Consider the following 18,125-nt stretch of genomic DNA (forward strand, 5'->3'; position numbering starts at 1 on the left):
ACGTAGGGTTTCACCTTTAACCCCAAGCATACATTATTTTCTTTTAATTAGGTACAATAAGCATCTCGTAGAATCCTATTCAGAGCCGCGACAGAACTGCTTCCAATAGTGAGCAGCGTTCCTGCAGCGGGAGAGGGGAGAGAGGCGGCTGCCGGATAACCATGCAGAGGAGAGCTGGAAGTGTGCCGGGATGTTCATTCAGTCACCCTGTCCCAGCTCGCAGAACGCTAAATAGTCTTTCCTGTTTGCACACCGCTATTTTTAGTCTGTCCTTTTTTATTTGATTTTTTTTTCTTCAAAGGGTCGGCTACCAGATAAATGGCAAGCGCATTTCTATGCCACCAGGGGAAGTGTAAAAAAAGAAAGAATATATGGAAAGAAAACACATTAATATATTATTTGTATATCACATACAGTACATACAATCACATACAGAGCTTACAATCTAAGAGGTTTAATGGGAGACTTACAGAGACAGCAGGTGAGGGAATAAGTGCTGTAGATGGCAGTGCTTGGCCTCAATGGCAGGTAGGAGTGACTGAGTGTGGGACAGTAGCCATGAGGGCAGGCTATTGGGATGCTGGATTTCTGGGACGAGTTTTAAGGTTAGTCAGTGTTAAATGAGAGGGTTAACACCTTTAACACCATTTACAGGGGAAGAGGTGCCTCCCTGTGGGTGAGAGCAGGTGTGTATGTCTGGCTGCAGGCTTAGGGGAGATCCCCAGCAGCAGGAAGGAGTAGACAGAGATGGAGACGTTACATGAAATGCGTCTTACCTTTTTAAGTCAACCGTTGTGACATTAAACACGACTCCCTTTAGCCAGAGTATCATGAAGAGCCTCTGTGAGAAGGGGCAGTTTCCGATGCTCTCCCCATCGCTTCCCGCCTGAATGGACAAAGATACAGACATTGCCATGAGTTTACTCTCCCACGGAGCGGTTACACAGGGCTAGCAATTACAGGTAAACCATCAACACAGACGTGGGCAACTCCAGTCCTCAAGGGCCCCCAGCAGGTCAGGTTTGAAGGATATCCCTGCTTCTGCACAGGTGGCCCTGAATGCATTTCTTTGGGGGCCTCTGAATGAGGAAGTGTTTGTCAATCAAGTGTTTTATTTCCCCCTTGTCCCACCCTGTACTTATCAGAGAGCCAATGAAGATAAGGGGAGTGGGAGAGAGAGGGGGGCTTTGCCGGTGCACGCTCCTGTAGAGCACACAGTGACATCAGACAGAAGGAACAGCCAGAGAACACCAACCCCCTCCCAAGTCTCCGCTCAGCGCGTTTACATAATAACTTTGTAGCCCCGGTCCCCGGCGGCTCCTAGAGACCCCCCTCCTTTGGAGCAGCGCGGTCGCGGGTGCCGCCCGAGCCAGCGACGGACCCACCGGCTGCTTCCAAAGGTGGGGGCCGGAGCAGGGAGCGGTTGGAGCCTTAGGAGGCTTGGCGGTGCACCCGGCAAGCGGGGGCCGCCATTGCACTTGCGCGCGCATGCGCCGGGGTCGCGCATGCGCGGAAGAGGCCGTGGAGTTGCCGGCGGCCCTGAGTAGTCGCGCATGCGCAGGGATAAGCCTACCAGGGAAGGCTCTTGGAAGGGACTACAAGTTCCATGAGCCTCAGCAGCACCCCATGTGATGCCAGGGAGCCAATAGGGCTGAAGGATTGCCCTGGAGACGCAGATAGATACATTTCGCGGGCTTGGAGCTCGTGGAGCAGTTGGCGCCAGGGGAAGGAGGTAGGGTGCAGGAGTCAGTGACTCCCTGCACTAGGCCAGCAGCCCCCAAGGCCCCAGCTAGCCCTGAGCCACCCAGTAGTGTGAGTTGTGTCAGGGACAGCCCCCAGGTTAGGGACCCTGCCACTTATTATCTAGAGTCAGTTAGGGGCCCCGCAGACGCTGCGCGTCCATCCAGAGGTGTGGGCTCAGACCTTCGCTGTTGCTGCAGCAGCCATCCGGGTGGGATCGCCCCGGACGGTAGTTCCTGTGTAAAGTTGACAACAGGATCCTTTGTGAAGTTCCTTGGCAGGCCCGGGCACCGGAGTGCCCGGCAGGTAATCTACAAGTGCACCAACGAGTCATATCACATTCACAAGGGACATAGTGGCTGCGCAGTCACACATATACATCTCACTTGAGGGTGGGGTAATACTGGGTGGGGTTACTGGACACTGGGTGGAATCATCCGGTGGAGGTGGAGGTAGCGTCCTGCGAGACGCAGTGGTTAGTGTCTCCTCTAGGGAGGGACACCTGTTATTATATGCAAAAGTACATTTCCTATGCTCACAAGTAAAGTCAGTGGTTGTTTTACATACTGTGTGTGGAGTGATATATATATAGTGTCCTGCGAGGAACCACTCCCCCTCTGGTGGGAGCCATCGCAGGTGGAGGCGCTGCACCAAGTACAAGGTTATTCATATTGTTATACGTGCCCCAGGCTCTCCGTGGCGGAGGCTTAGGCCTCCTGTGAGCCTAACAGGTAAAGCACCACACTGGGTAATGCATATAGATCCCCTCATATACACCCTATCTGCGATTAGGGTGGGGGGGGGAATATGGGTTACAACTTTAAAAAATGATTTACAAAAAACATAGAGGTGTCAGATCTGGGTAAAAGAGGCATGGATCTCCGACAAGTAACGTAACCCATTGGGTGTCCCATGACTTAAGACACCACATCTCGAGGTCTGGAACAATACGGGCGCCGTGGTAGGTACGCCAAGAGCTTTTGCTCGTTTTCGGTGGCATGCCACCCCTCTGGCACGTAAAAGCAGGGATATCCTTAACACCTGTGCTGAAGCAGGGATATCCTTAACACCGGACCTGTTGGTGGCCCTTGAGGACTGGCGCTGGTCACCCGTGCGCCATCTGATTTACCCAAACAGAAATCCCTTTGTAGTGAGCCCGGTGGCTTGAATAGGATTACAGATCCATTAGCTAATAGCCCATGCCACTCACTGGCAGGAACACAGATGTGGACACGAGGTTGAGGAGTTCTTGGAGCGCCCTGACCTTATACTCTTTAATAAAGAACAATTGCCGCCTGCCAACTCACCCACGCATTGCAGTTTAACGCCTTCACTGCCAGAGCGACGGGACGAATCCCGTTCTTGAAAATGAACGAGCAGTGTACAGTCTGTGTGTATCTATATAACAGTATATAAGCATGTGTAGGTCTGTGTCTATCTATATAACAGTATATAAGCGTGTGTGGGTCTGTGTGTATCTGTATAACAGTATATAAGGGTGTGGGTCTGTGTGTATCTATATAACAGTATATAAGCATGTGTGGGTCTGTGTGTATCTATATAACAGTATATAAGCGTGTGTGTGTCTGTGTGTATCTATATAACAGTATATAAGCATGTGTGGGTCTGTGTCTATCTATATAACAGTATATAAGCGTGTGTGGGTCTGTGTGTATCTGTATAACAGTATATAAGCGTGTGTGTGTCTGTGTGTATCTATATAACAGTATATAAGCATGTGTGGGTCTGTGTGTGTCTATATAACAGTATATAAGTGTGTGTGGGTCTGTGTGTATCTATATAACAGTTTATAAGTGTATGTGTGTCTGTGTGTATCTGTATAACAGTATATAAGTGTGTGTGTGTGTGTCTGTGTGTATCTGTATAACAGTATATAAGTTTGTGTGTGTCTTTATCTATATAACAGTATATAAGTGTGTGTGTGTCTGTGTGTATCTATATAACAGTATATAAGTTTGTGTGTTTCTTTATCTATATAACAGTATATAACATGTGTGGGTCTGTGTGTATCTATATAACAGTATATAAGCGTGTGTGTGTCTGTGTGTATCTATATAACAGTATATAAGCGTGTGTGGGTCTGTGTGTATCTGTATAACAGTATATAAGCATGTGTGTTTCTTTATCTATATAACAGTATATAAGTATGTGTGGGTCTGTATCTATATAACAGTATATAAGCGTGTGTGGGTCTGTGTGTATCTATATAACAGTATATAAGTGTGTGTGTGTCTGTGTGTATCTATATAACAGTATATAAGTGTGTGTGTGTCTGTGTGTATCTATATAACAGTATATAAGTTTGTGTGTTTCTTTATCTATATAACAGTATATAAGTATGTGTGGGTCTGTATCTATATAACAGTATATAAGCGTGTGGGGGTCTGTGTGTGTCTATATAACAGTATATAAGCGTGTGTGGGTCTGTGTGTATCTATATAACAGTATATAAGCATGTGTGGGTCTGTGTGTATCTATATAACAGTATATAAGCGTGTGGGGGTCTGTGTGTATCTATATAACAGTATATAAGCGTGTGTGGGTCTGTGTGTATCTATATAACAGTATATAAGCATGTGTGGGTCTATGTGTATCTATATAACAGTATATAAGTGTGTGTGTGTCTGTGTGTATCTATATAACAGTATATAAGCGTGTGTGGGTTTGTGTGTATCTATATAACAGTATATAAGCGTGTGTGGGTCTGTGTGTATCTATATAACAGTATATAAGCGTGTGGGGGTCTGTGTGTATCTATATAACAGTATATAAGCGTGTGTGGGTCTGTGTGTATCTATATAACAGTATATAAGCATGTGTGGGTCTGTGTGTATCTATATAACAGTATATAAGCATGTGTGGGTCTGTGTGTATCTATATAACAGTATATAAGCATGTGTGGGTCTATGTGTATCTATATAACAGTATATAAGTATGTGTGTGTTTGTGTGTATCTATATAACAGTATATAAGTTTGTGTGTGTCTTTATCTATATAACAGTATATAAGTATGTGTATGTGTCTGTATCTATATAACAGTATGTAGTATATGTGTGTATCAGTGTGTTAGTTAATGTCTGACTACAGTGTATATATCAGGGTATATGTGTATAATTGTGTTATATATGTAGACAGTGTGTGTATTAGTATTAGTGTGTCTGGCAGTGTTCCTGTGTACATACAGCGAGCGTGTTAGTGAATGTGCAAAGTGGTTCAAGAATACCAGGTGCTGACATTAGAAGCACCAGCCACATGGCAAAGGGCACAATTAACCCCATCCCTGCCAGAGGGTCTTGCAAGGCATTGCTGACCTCCCTAGTACCAGCAGGCAGACTATAAAAGGACAGAGCATGAACCCTGCACAGTCAGAGCTTCCAACACAATGAACTATTCTTAGTCCAAGTCATTTCTGGCTTCTCTTATCTGCAGCATTCATACGGACTTACACCAGTGTCCAGGCCTTATATAGAGACAGACCACTCTGAGCTGCCTTATCCAGGGCTGGGAAATGTCACTGAAAATCCCCGGTCAAGGGGGAAAAAGTCACCAGATGCACCATCCAAGTTATACATAGCACAGCAGGAATTACTGCTGCCCTATACTTAGTCATTATAAACAGTATATAATAACAATACATTTATTTCAGATAGCCCTTCTCTCCCAATGGGACTCAAAGCGTGTCACAATTACAATACAGCACACGGTAAGCAGCATTATACATATGATTTTAACAGACAGTCCCTGCCCAGATGAGCTTACAATCTATGAAGCACAGGGAGATAAAGTGACTTATCCAATGGGCAGAAGGTTCCCCTGATGCAAACTCAGTGTCATTGTTATCAGTGAGTCCCTTTTACTCGCTGAGCCGCTCCTTCAGTATACGTAGGGCTGTTCTATAGTGTGTGCGGTCGTGCGCGCGCGCCTGTGTGAACGCGCGTGCATGTGCCGCAAGCTTTTTGTGTGTATGCTGTGAGTGAGGTACTGTATGTATGTGTGTTTGTTTAAATAAGTTTCTAAATAAATAAATACTTTAATAAATTGTTTATTAACATTGTACATACACACACACACACACACACACATACACACACACACACACACACACACATTTCAGCAGCGGTAGCAGCGCAAATTCTTTCTTTTCTTCATCCCCTCCCCTGTCGGTCGGTTCCATGCTCCCTGCCGTGCGCGCGCGGCACCATTATAGAGAGGCTGACTAGCCTCAGCCAACTAAAACTGCCGCACGCACGGTGTAGTGTGCGTACGCAGTATAGAACCGGCCTTAGCCATGCAAAATACCCATCTTGATCACACAGAAAAATAAAGACTCCCTCTAACGCACCATGAATTATAAAGACTCTTAACCTTATCGCTGTCAGTTATGCCAGGAGGGAAAGATTTTACTTTGCTATTATATATATTTTTTTAAATCCGGTTTGACCGCTCCTGTTCAGTGTAGTTGGTTCCGGGGCTGAGCGCTTAGCAAGAATCCAAACCCAGCGGCGGATTCCAAGATCTGCTGCCCCATGCCACTCACCTGGTGCTGCCACCCTCCGTCTGCTCCTAAATCGCAGGGTCAAATGACGTTGCGGACGTCACACGGCGTCTTGTTGCCATGGCAATGTGATGTCACGTTGTCATTTGACGTCGCATGGCCATGGCAAGGAGACGCCGTGTGACGTCGCAGCATCATTTGACGCTGCAGACAGAAGGCAGAAAGAAGGCGGAAGGCGGCAGCAGGTAAGGAACGGCCCCTCAGGTCCGAGACCGCTCTGTGTATGGGGGCGGAAATTTTTTGACACCCCCAAATGTTGCCGCCATAGGCCCGGGACTATCAGGCCTGATGGCAAATCCGCCACTGGCCAAACTGTTAATCACTTTGGAGTCTGGGAGCTTCCAAAATCGTGCCCCACAACACCTCGTGCCCACCACTGCAAGGCATTCTGGGGCATAACGTTGGAAGCTCCAGCTGTGATTGGCAGCTGTACCACCCAAGAGATTAGGTAAGACATTGCAGGACATCCCTACCATTGGGTGAGTGAATGTCTGCCAGAGAGAAAGTAACACAATTCATTTTAAGGGAGTATTACTCAGAAAAAGGGGAAGTCGCCAGTATAAGAGAGTAATCTTTTTGCCACCTATTCAAAGATGTAGCTATAGCTATCTACATGGTAACCACTATGACAAACACGCTAGTAAATGCAATGAATTAGGAAGACATGAATTTAGGCAATTAAAAAGAACTTGGACTATGAAACAAACGTTAAATTGTTAGCAAACGTGTTAAATGACCAAGTGCTCTCATTTGATTACAAATCCAACATACAGGCATACCCCGGTTTAAGGACACTCACTTTAAGTACACTCGCGAGTAAGGACATATCGCCCAATAGGCAAACGGCAGCTCACGCATGCGCCTGTCAGCACGTCCTGAACAGCAATACCGGCTCCCTACCTGTACCGAAGCTGTGCGCAAGCGGGGAGACTATAGAGCCTGTTACACATGCCTTATTTACATCAGTTATACACGTATATGATGATTGCAGTACAGTACATGCATCGATAAGTGGGGAAAAGGGAGTGCTTCACTTTACATACATGATCTGGACCCATTGCGTACGTTAATGCGGGGTATGCCTGTATAGGAGGCTACGCCATTAAAGCCCTGTATAGTGTTGCCAGGTGGGTTCCCCAAAACTACTGGACACAATGGGGAATTACCCAGAAACAGCCAATCAGGATGGAGGAAGCTGCCCAGTCCCCTAGCAACAGCCCTGCTCGGGGCAATCCTGGGGCCCACAAAGCCAGTCAGGTCACTATGTCCCGAGAGGTAATATCGGTATATACAGACATGTCCAGTATTACCTCTCATTGTTTACTGGACACAGTGTCCAAATACAGGACAGTCCGGCTCAATACTGGTAACCCTAATCCCTCTACACATTAAAATGGTGAATATACTCAGACTGGCGGTATAATATTTATCGTGACGGCTGTGACAGTTTTTAATATCTGGAGACAATCCAGAACTTATTGAAACGGGGAAAAGCCAAAACATTTACAATTTTTAATGAACAGCTGTTAAGAAGCATCAGCGGAGTGATGGATTGCGAGCCAGAAAATGGCTCCTTTAATGCAAATATTCATTTTCAGCATGACATTGTTAGAAAGTAATGTCACTCACACAGACTCTCTTACATTAGCAAAATGATACAAGGCCAAGCATTCGTCATGTGACATGAATATTAAGGGGTTTGTGTATTAATAGAGAGATTTCACAGGCCCCACTATTTTCTGCATGTGTGGGAATCACATGTAAGAGGCGGGTTACATTTTGGACATCTGGAGATGATTGTGACACCGGAAGGCTAATACAGCTCTACCCCGTTATAACGCGATCCGTTACAGCGCGAAACCGCTTATAACACGATGCGAGCGTGGCTCCCAATTTTCGTATTTATGAATACTTTACAACACGATTATTGGTATCTTAAATACTTTATTGTACAATGCATCCAATTGTACATTATTTCTAACGCGATCCGCTTATAACGCGATGTGATTCTTTGCACAGTGTTATAAAGGGGGTTGAGCTGTACTACCAAAAAGTGATGAAAATTATGCTCAATGGAGCAGAATTTGATACATTTTAGTAAAGTCTGACAAGGCCAATACTTACAAAGTGGACATGTTAAAAGTGCCCTCTGCCAGTTATAACTGCTGACCCCCAACGATAGAGTCTGGTGGTCTTTAACCATTGAACAAATTCATTAACGCACTGATACACACACAGTACACCTTATTACACTGGCACACATTCAGACACATTAATAAACTGATACACATTCAGATACAGATAGTACACAAACACATCTCTAATACACTGAAACACACTTTACTACACCGATACACATAAAGAAACCAATACACATATTATACACCCATATACATATACACACTGATACACAGACACTGATATACACAATAGACATATTAACACACTGATACACAAAGACACATTAACATACTGAAACTGATAAGAGTCTACACACAGGCACACTCATACATACAATGATATACACTCACATATGCACAAAGCTACACAAACTACTACACGCTAATATACTGTAACAATTACATTTACGAACACGGTCATTGTAACACTAAATACTGTACAAATCCGACATGTAATAATCAGGTAATTAATTTCAGTTTTTATGCTGTTTTGGAAGGAACTTTGTCAAAGGTAAAGTTCAAACTCAACTCGATCATTTCATTTATACATGGGTAAGAATATAATGTAGATGTAATATAAGTAAAGATATCTTAACGGTAAAAGTACATACTCACCACGAATATATTACAATGCATCCTATCCCTTTTTTGTAGCGAAGGAGGAAAAAGCGATTATTATGCTATTAAAATCCACTATCCATTAAATCAAAAACACAAAACAATGATTTCTTTCTAAATCCTCCTTTAGTTACAATGATATTTCAGCTCTGCCTGAAATCCTGCATGGATTAAATAGAAAGATAAAAAAGATGGCGTCCCGGCCTTAAAAAGAGGCCGCCATTTATAAAGAGAATGACTCGTTTCTAAACCCGCTCTGTCAACCAAGCAAATGTGCGTTTAACCCCTTCATTGGCACGCGTTACCGAGCCCCTCTGGCAGGGAAGGCGTTAAAGTCTACGGGCTTACTCATAGAACTGCGATAGTGCCGATCGGGGCACTGTTGCCCGGAAACTCCCATTGACTGTAATAGGACCTCCATGCAACAGTGCCCTGATCGGCACTATCGCAGTTTAATGAATAACCCCCGTTGTTGTAATCGTTTACATACGTTTGAAGGCGGTGTTCCAACGCGACAGCCCAAAAAACAACAACCGTGGTAAATAATTCGACCACCTAACTGGCTTCCTTGAACCAATCTAACCACGATAAAAGCTAATATTGTGCTGCTTCTGTTTCTCTGGAAATTAATTACAAATTACATTCCTTTAGGGCCTCCAATCAGTGTTTTCGTTACCGTTAGCCCACATTGTCTTTATAAGAGAAGGGGAGAGAGGGGGATTTTGCCTGTGCAAACTCTTGTTGAACACACAGCGCCTTCAAACGGGACCAGCCAAAGGCAATTAACCTGCTCCCAAATCTCAGATCATCATGTTTAAAAAAATGATTTAAAAATACTGATCCAGATGTGACCCCCTTAAACATGTCACTGCCATTATTGTCACTTTGGTGCCAGGAGGGATTAACCCTTTATGGCACATACTAAGCATAAGATCTGCTCTGTTCTGCAGACAGAGAGGCTACAAGTAATGTTTATAGAAAGTGCCAGACCAAACATACGCCTGGTGTGTCCGTAACAGGCGGTTCTCAGTAGCTCTGCTTGTGAAAAGTTCCAGATGTGGTTGGATGCCGACTGCAGAACTGTACTGATATTGTTTCTCATATGGCTGGGTGTTTGCTCAGCCAAGAGGAAAATAAGGCACTGAACGGGCGTGCAGACCGAATCCAATCAGTACTCCAATGTTAGTGGGTGCCAAGAAGAGAGAGAACTGGTCACACTGAGGGGGCGAGAAATAGTGAGGAAGAGAGAGGAGAGAAAGAGTAACAGAGAAAGAGAAAGGGAGAGTGAGTGAGTGAGTGAGTGAGTGAGTGAGTGAGAGAGAGATAATGGGTGGAAAGAGGTGAAGAGAGAAGGAATGAGTGAGTGAGAAATGAATGAGGCTGAGAGAGAATGGGAGGAAAGAGGTGAAGAGAGAGAAGGAATGAGTATGATAGGGAGAGACAGAGAGAGAGACAGAGAGAGAAGAAAGGGTGAGTGAGAGAGAGGGAAAGAGAGAGAGAGAGAGTGAGAAAGGGAAAGAGGGGAAAGAGGGGAGAGGGAAAGAGAGAAGGAATGAGTATGATAGGGAGAGAGGGTGAGCGAGAGAGAGAGAGAGAGAGAGAGAGAGAGAGAGAGGGTGAGAGAGAGAGAGAGAGAGTGACAGACAGACAGACAGACAGAGACAGGGTGAGTGAGAGAGACAGAGAGAGACAGAGAGGGAGAGAGAGGGAAAGAGAGAGAGAGAGAGAGAGAGAGAGAGAGAGAGAGAGAGAGAGAGAGAGAGAGAGAGAGAGAGAGAGAGAGAGAGAGAGAGAGAGAGAGAGAGAGAGAGAGAGAGAGAGAGAGAGAGAGAGAGAGAGAGAGAGAGAGAGAGAGAGAGAGAGAGAAAGGGAAAGGGAGGAGAGGGAAATAGAAAAAGAAGAAGGGGAGAGGGAAAGGGAGAAGGGGAGAGGGGGAAAAAAAGACAGACAGAGAGACAGACCAAGACCGACAGAAAGGGGGAGTGAGAGTGGAGTGAAAGAGAGTGTAGAGGGAGAGGGCAAGACATTTAAGCGGATCCTCTCCCACCTTAGCTCGCACTAATTTCTTGCATTAATATCCAGCATTACGTATATTACTAGCACTGGTTTTCCATTGTGTATGGTGAAAATGTAATCCAACATAGATTAACTAGATTAAAGCTGCAGTGCCACTCAGAAAAATATACAGATACGCAGAGCACTTTTTAGAAGAACAGAAAGGTGGCCATCTTTAATAGTTTTCACCATACACAATGGAAAACCAGTGCTTTAATAGTGCCAGCTGAAGATAGGATACATAGATATTTCTCCAACAACAAATAAAAAAGGTTGTTGTAGCCTTTTCAACAATGAAAATAAAGAAACAATATATCTCGGGTGAAGAAGAAGCACGGGGGTAAGAACGCCCGCCTTTGACGTGGGTGTGCCAGGTTCAAACCCCGGTGCCAGCTCTCCTTGGGCAAGTCACTTCATCTCCATGTGGCTCAGGGACCACAATAAGATTGCAAGCTCTGTGGGATAGGGCCTCAGTGTGCATGCAAAATGCCACAGGAAGAAAATGTATATTATAGTATATATTAGGGTTACCAGGTGTGTAACATACTGTAACATACTGATCCCTGGCACGTCTGGACTGTTAAGGAATTCTGCGCTTATGTGTGAGAACACGTTACTTCCCTGGGGATCCAGAAATGGTATCAATGATCACAATTAGACAATTAGATTGTAAGCTCTTCGGGGCAGGGGTGCCTCTTTCCTAATGTTACATTTATGTCATATTCCCATTATGCTTTATTTATATGATTATGTCACGTATATTACTGCTGTGAAGCGCTGTGTACATTAATGGCGCTATATTAATAAAGATATGCATACGATCGAAAAATCTACAGAAGATTGTACTTAATAACTATATTTCATATAGCGCTTTGGGGCTCAAAGCGCATTACAATGACAGTACAGTGAGCGGCAGCCAGCACAAAGGATTGTTACAGACACAGTCCCTGTGAATTTACAATCTATGATTTTGGTGCCTGAGGCACAGTGAGATACAGCGGCGTGCACAAAGAGCCGACACCGGGAATCGAACCAGGCGACAACGATAACCTGTCGCTATGAAAGCCAGTGTCTGTACTCACTGAGCCACTCCTTCATCCTCCATTAGTACCTGTAAGGGAGAGTTTCTTGGGGAGTAGGTTATTGCTTTGAGAGCGTAAGTCCGAGGTTATGGTGCCGGTGTCGCTACGCGCTTGCGTCAGGGACTCTGTCCTGTTCGGCTACTGCAGTAACCCCAGTGCCCGCGTGCCTACCAGCGATGCATTGACGCGGCAGCGTTTTGAAAAGACAACAAATGTCTTTTCAGGCGGCTGCCGCGTGACGTCAGCGCTCGTGAATTGGTTCAGCCAATGAGGGCGAACCAGCTTTGAGATGCGGCCGCAACGCCCCACGCATCGCTCCCCCTATCTCCTGCAGCCAAGTTCACAGAACGCTTGGGCTGCAGCAGTGCGCGCGGCTGCGCAGGGACCATAATCCCAGCCTTAGGCTGAGTCCAGGGTCAGCGCTTGACGCTGACCCGTGCTGAGGCGCGCTGACGCTCGGCAGTGAGCCCCTGCAGCCGCAATGAGAGCGGCTTTAGCAGGGGCTCGCGCACGCTTCCGCAAGCGTAGGTCTTATCCAATTTTTAGTTTAGCTCACGGGAGCGCAGGGCCTAATGAGCCCAATGAGGGCGAACCAGCTCCGTGATGTCACTGGCCCGCCCCCCGAAACGCCCCCGGACGGCGTGCGAACTAAGGCCAGGGAAAGCACCCGCTTTCCCTCAGCCTCCGCGCGCCTCCGCACGCCTGCCGTCTCTATGGACTCAGCCTCAGACTATCGTTATTTCCGGCTGGATAACGCGATGGTCTTGGTACAAGATACAGGAGATCAGCGCAGGCGTAAAACACAGAGGTGAACGAGCCGTGACGCCGGATATTCGGAATAACCTTAAAAAGGTGCAGTTACCCCAATAGGACTTAGGTTTTAAGGTGATCTCCGCGTGATGCTCTTTAACCCTTTGAGTGCCCTGGGATGGGGACGGGGGGCATGACATGGTAGCTGAAAAAAGGCTAGTTGTCCTGGGGGGGGGGGAAATCGCACATGGAGCCCAATGACATACAAATAAGCGCAGCCAGATGCAGAAGGGAGTGAGGGCCCTGGTCCTGAGAGCTTACACTCTAGAGCAAGGGTGGTCAACTCCAGTCCTCAAGGGCCACCAACAGGTCAGGTGTTAAGGATACCCCTGCTTCAACACAGGTGGCTCAGTCAAAGACTGAGCCACCTGTGCTGAAGCAGGGATATCCTGAAAAGCGTGGCCCTTGATGACAGGAGCTGTGCCCTCCCCTCCTCCCTCCCCCCCCCCTGGTTTAGAGGGAATAATGGGCAGTGTTGAACCGAAAAGGTGAAGCGGCTGCTCATTGTGGGGCGGAGTAGACCTCAGGGTGGGGTATGGTCCGTCCGCACCACGGACCCCATTGAGGCGTGGATGTGAGAGGGTGTCAGCGTGGAGCCTGGTCCTCTAATCCCCTATAATTAACTAAACAGCACACCGCATGCAGCTTTGTCGCAGCGGCTGTCAGCACATGAATTTTGCAGCACTCCCCAGGGTGACGTAGGATTATATAACAAGGGATTAGTCAGTAATGTAACGTCCCCGCCCTGCCCTGAAGTTCCCTTTGCTAGAAGGTGTGGGATCTCTAAGGCACCGTTCCCTGTTAGCGGAGTATATTTTACGAGTGGAAGCAATGACGTACAAGAACACGCTTCATGCTGTTTCTATGTATGTCTGCATGTCTTTATGTATATATAGCGCCCACGGGGTACTCAGCGCTTAACAAGAGAGACAACACAGTGCCGGGAATTACAGTGCAATAAATGCAAGTCAGACAATAGGAAAGGAAAGCCCTGCCCCGGAGAGCTTACAATCTAAGCGTCATGTCCTCACTTAAGATTGGTCTAAAACCTTCTAAACTTCTCCGTGGACGAGCTAACCCGAGCGGCACGACGGGATCTATGCTTTTACCAATGCTGATTTCAAAGGGATCGTTTCTGGAATGTGGGATCACTCCCTGACACCAACCACTTTCCCCCACAGACTTACTGGGGGAGTTCCTATTATTTCCCTGTTCACTGATTTGTTGTTGTTGTTGTTGTTGTTTATTTAATCTCTAACTGGGAGCCTGAAACCTAAATTAACAGGGCTCCTAAATTTCTCTCACATGGTGACATTGTATACCTCAAAAACACTTCACCTAAGAAGATTAAGATACCAATGTATTTCTTGGAAGACCCTTTGATGTCTGCATGGAAAGCAGCTCTGTGCTTCCTGGTGAAGAGGAGAAAGTGAGAGTAAACGGAGCTGCCATGTGAGCGCCCCACTGCTCTCTTTCCAAATAGGTGACATTAAAGCCGCATTATTTCCTAGAGGCACTTTAAAAAAATCAATGGTTATGAAGCAAGGGGATCCCCGGGGCTGAACCCCCGTTAATTTCACTCTTGGGACCACCTACTCCCTGAGATACTTACCCATGTAGCTGCTGCCGGTTACCACCTGGTTCTTAAATCTCTCGCGGCACACCGGCTAATAGGAAGCCGCGGCTTCCCATTGGCTCACACGATTTAAACCTCCATTTTATTTCCCCAGCAGGGGATTGTGTCGGGGGGGGGGGGGGGGGCACCCTGGGAGGTATCTCGGGAACCAGGCGTTCTGCTCTGGAGATCCCCCTGCTTCCCACCTACGCAGAAACAACGCCAAAAATGAAGCGGTGAAACTACAAATCTGACTGTGCTAAAAACAAAAAGTTGTGTTGGAGGAGGGGGGGGGGGGGGGCGATTTAATAACAAATGTAATTCCTTAAACAGTTTCCTTTGGCCTTACCCCACCTTGTTTTATCAGACAGCCAATAAAGGGTGCGGCCGTAGGGCAAGCGCGCGCCTGTTGCCTGAGCGATATGTGGTCTCGGGCTGTGGCGCGACGGGGAGGCGTGGCCGTGACGTCACCAGGCTGGTTCAACCTCATTGATTGAAACGCCCACACGACGCGCCGTCGCACGAAAAATCTATTTTTTTGTCTCCTCAAAATCCCGACGCGCTATCGCGCTTCCGCACGCACTGTGGCCGGAGTGATTGAAACATTGATTATTTTGTTCGCACCGCGCACACTATGTCCAATGCCTAAGATAGGGGGAGGGGGAAAGAGGGGGCTTTACCTGTGCAAACTCTTGTAGAACGCACAGCAACATGAGACAGAAGGGATCAGCCAGAGGAAATCAAACCCACATATATAGTTAGGTCCGGAAATAAATTGGACACTGACACAATTTTCATAATTTTGGCTCTGTATGTCACCAAAATGGATTTGAAATGAAACAACCGAGGTGCAATAGAAGTGCAGACTTTCAGCTTTAATTCAAGGGGTTGAACAAAAATATCATATGAAATGTTTAGGAATTGCAACCATTTTCATACACAGTCCCCTTATTTCAGGGGCTCAAATGTAATTGGACAAATTAACACAATCATAAATAAAATGTTCATTTTTAATACTTTGTCTAGAATCCTTTGCAGGCAATGACTGCTTGAAGTCTGGAACTCATAGACATCACCAAACGCTGGGTTTCCTCCTTTGTGATGCTTTGCCAGGCCTTTACTGCAGCTGTCTTCAGTTGTTGTTTGTTCGTGGGTCTTTCTGCCTTAAGTTTTGTCTTCAGCAAGTGAAATGCATGCTCGATCGGGTTGAGATCAGGTGATTGACTCGGCCATTGCAGAATATTCCACTTCTTTGCCTTAAAAAACTCCTGGGTTGCTTTCGCAGTATTTTTTGGGTCATTGTCCATCTGTAAAGTGAAGCGCCGTCCAATCAACTTCACTGAATTTGGCTGAATCTGAGCAGTGTATCCCTATACACTTCAGAATTCATCCGGCTGCTTCTGACTTCTGTCAAATCATCAATAAACACTAGTGACCCAGTGCCATTGTAAGCCATGCATGCCCATGCCATCACACTGCCTCCACCGTGTTTTACAGATGATGTGGTATGCTTCGGATCATGAGCCGTTCAAAGTCTTCTCCATACTTTTTTCTTCCCATCATTCTGGTACAGGTTAATCTTAGATTCATCTGTCCAAAGAATGCTGTTCCAGAACTGGGTTGGCTTTTTTAGATTTTGTTTGGCAAAGTCTAATCTGGCCTTTCTATTCTTGAGGCTTATGAATGGTTTGCACCTTGTGGTGAACCCTCTGTATTTGCTTTCGTGAAGTCTTCTCTTTATGGTAGACTTGGATAATGATATGTCTACCTCCTGGAGAGTGTTCTTCCCTTGGCTGGATGTTGTGAAGGGGATTTTCTTTACCATGGAAAGGATCCTACGATCATCCACCACTGTTGTCTTCCGTGGACGTCCAGGCCTTTTTGTGTTGCAGAGCTCACCAGTGCGTTCTTTTTCCCTCAGAATGTACCAAACTGTTGATTTGGCCGCTCCTAATGTTCCTGCTATCTCTCTGATGGAGTTTCTTTTTTTGCAGCCTAAGGATGCCCTGTTTCACTTGCATTGAGAGCTCCTTTGACCGCATGTTGTGGGTTCACAGCAACAGCTTCCAAATGCGAATGCCACACCTGGAATCAACTCCAGACCTTTTACCTGCTTAATTGATGATGACATAACGAAGGAATAGCCCACACCTGTCCATGAAACAGCTTTTGAGTTAATTGTCCAATTACTTTTGGTCCCTTGAAAAAGAGGGGGCTACATATTAAAGAGATGTAATTCCTAAACCCTTCCTCCAATTTGGACGTGAATACCCTCAAATTAAAGCTGATAGACTGCACTTTAAGCTCATATTCGTTATTTAACGAAACTTGAATTTATTTTTGTACACAGCCGAAATAACAAAAACTTGTATCAGTGTCCAATTATTTCCGGACCTAACTGTGTGTGTGTGTACACACACACACACACACACACACACACACACACACACACACACACACACACACACACACTGTGTCCAATAGCCGTCTGTGTGAGGAGTGAAGAGTGAGGACTGAAGACACCCTAAATACATGCCAGTTGTATCAATTGGAAGTCTGTTATTCTGTTACATCTGCGGCTGAGACTGACATTCTCCTGCTTGGATTGGAGACCCACACATTGCAGGGTGCAGCTTTAAATCTACGAGTCTGTGGCAGGCTGGGGGAAAGGCAGGAGACCGTCTCCAGTGTTACCCGGATCACCAACACATGGTCACCGAGCAGCGTCTTTTCGCGTTGTGCAGCTGACGGAAGGACGCGGGGACCGTCGTGTATACACAATCTGGTGAGATCGGCCCTTTACCCCCAGTCCCTGCTAGTGCTTGTCGTCTGTTTCCAGCATATTAACCATCACGGAGGATATCTTCCAGCCAGCAACTGATACAGGAATTGTATCACTTCCTAAATATTCTTTGTACGCGGCTACATTGTATTCCTCCTGTGCCAGTAGTATATCATTCCGCATTTATGTTGCAAGGAACAACACTAATCCTTCACTTCTCCACAGTAGTTATATTGGACTGTTTTTGGTCATATATTTTTTGATCATATTTCTCAATATTGATTGACCCGCCATTATTGTGTGGTATACATTTTATATGTGTTATTGTTCATAGACAGCTATGTCCAGAGACCTTTAATAGATTTCCCAGCTATTTTTGTATTGCTATATAGGATTGTGCTTTGTTTCTTTTTTATTCATTATTTGGATATTGTATTGTATGTCTTTATTTATATAGCGCCATTAATGTACATAGCGCTTCACAGCAGTAATACATGTGGTAATCCAATAAATAACAGATCATGGGAATAAGTGCTTTAGACATTAAGGAAGAGGAGTCCCTGCTCCGAGGAGCTTACAGTCTAATTGGTAGGTAGGGAGAACGTACAGAGACAGTAAGAGGGAGTTCTGGTAAGTGCATCTGCAGGGGGCCAAGCTTTATGTGCCA

The 18,125-nt window shown here is 45.9% G+C and overlaps 1 protein-coding gene across 2 annotated transcripts in view; it reads right to left on the reverse strand.

Annotated features, from left to right (window-relative positions):
* Positions 1–18,125, reverse strand: part of CLIC4 (chloride intracellular channel 4) — a 54,295-nt gene that overhangs the window by 16,434 nt on the left and 19,736 nt on the right. For both annotated transcript variants that reach the window (XM_075603723.1, XM_075603722.1), the window contains exon 2: positions 777–886. In XM_075603723.1, the coding sequence (XP_075459838.1) occupies positions 777–886 (110 nt within the window). The remainder of the gene's footprint in view (positions 1–776; positions 887–18,125) is intronic.

Source organism: Ascaphus truei, chromosome 6 (genome assembly GCF_040206685.1).
Source record: "Ascaphus truei isolate aAscTru1 chromosome 6, aAscTru1.hap1, whole genome shotgun sequence".
Lineage (NCBI taxonomy): Eukaryota > Metazoa > Chordata > Amphibia > Anura > Ascaphidae > Ascaphus > Ascaphus truei.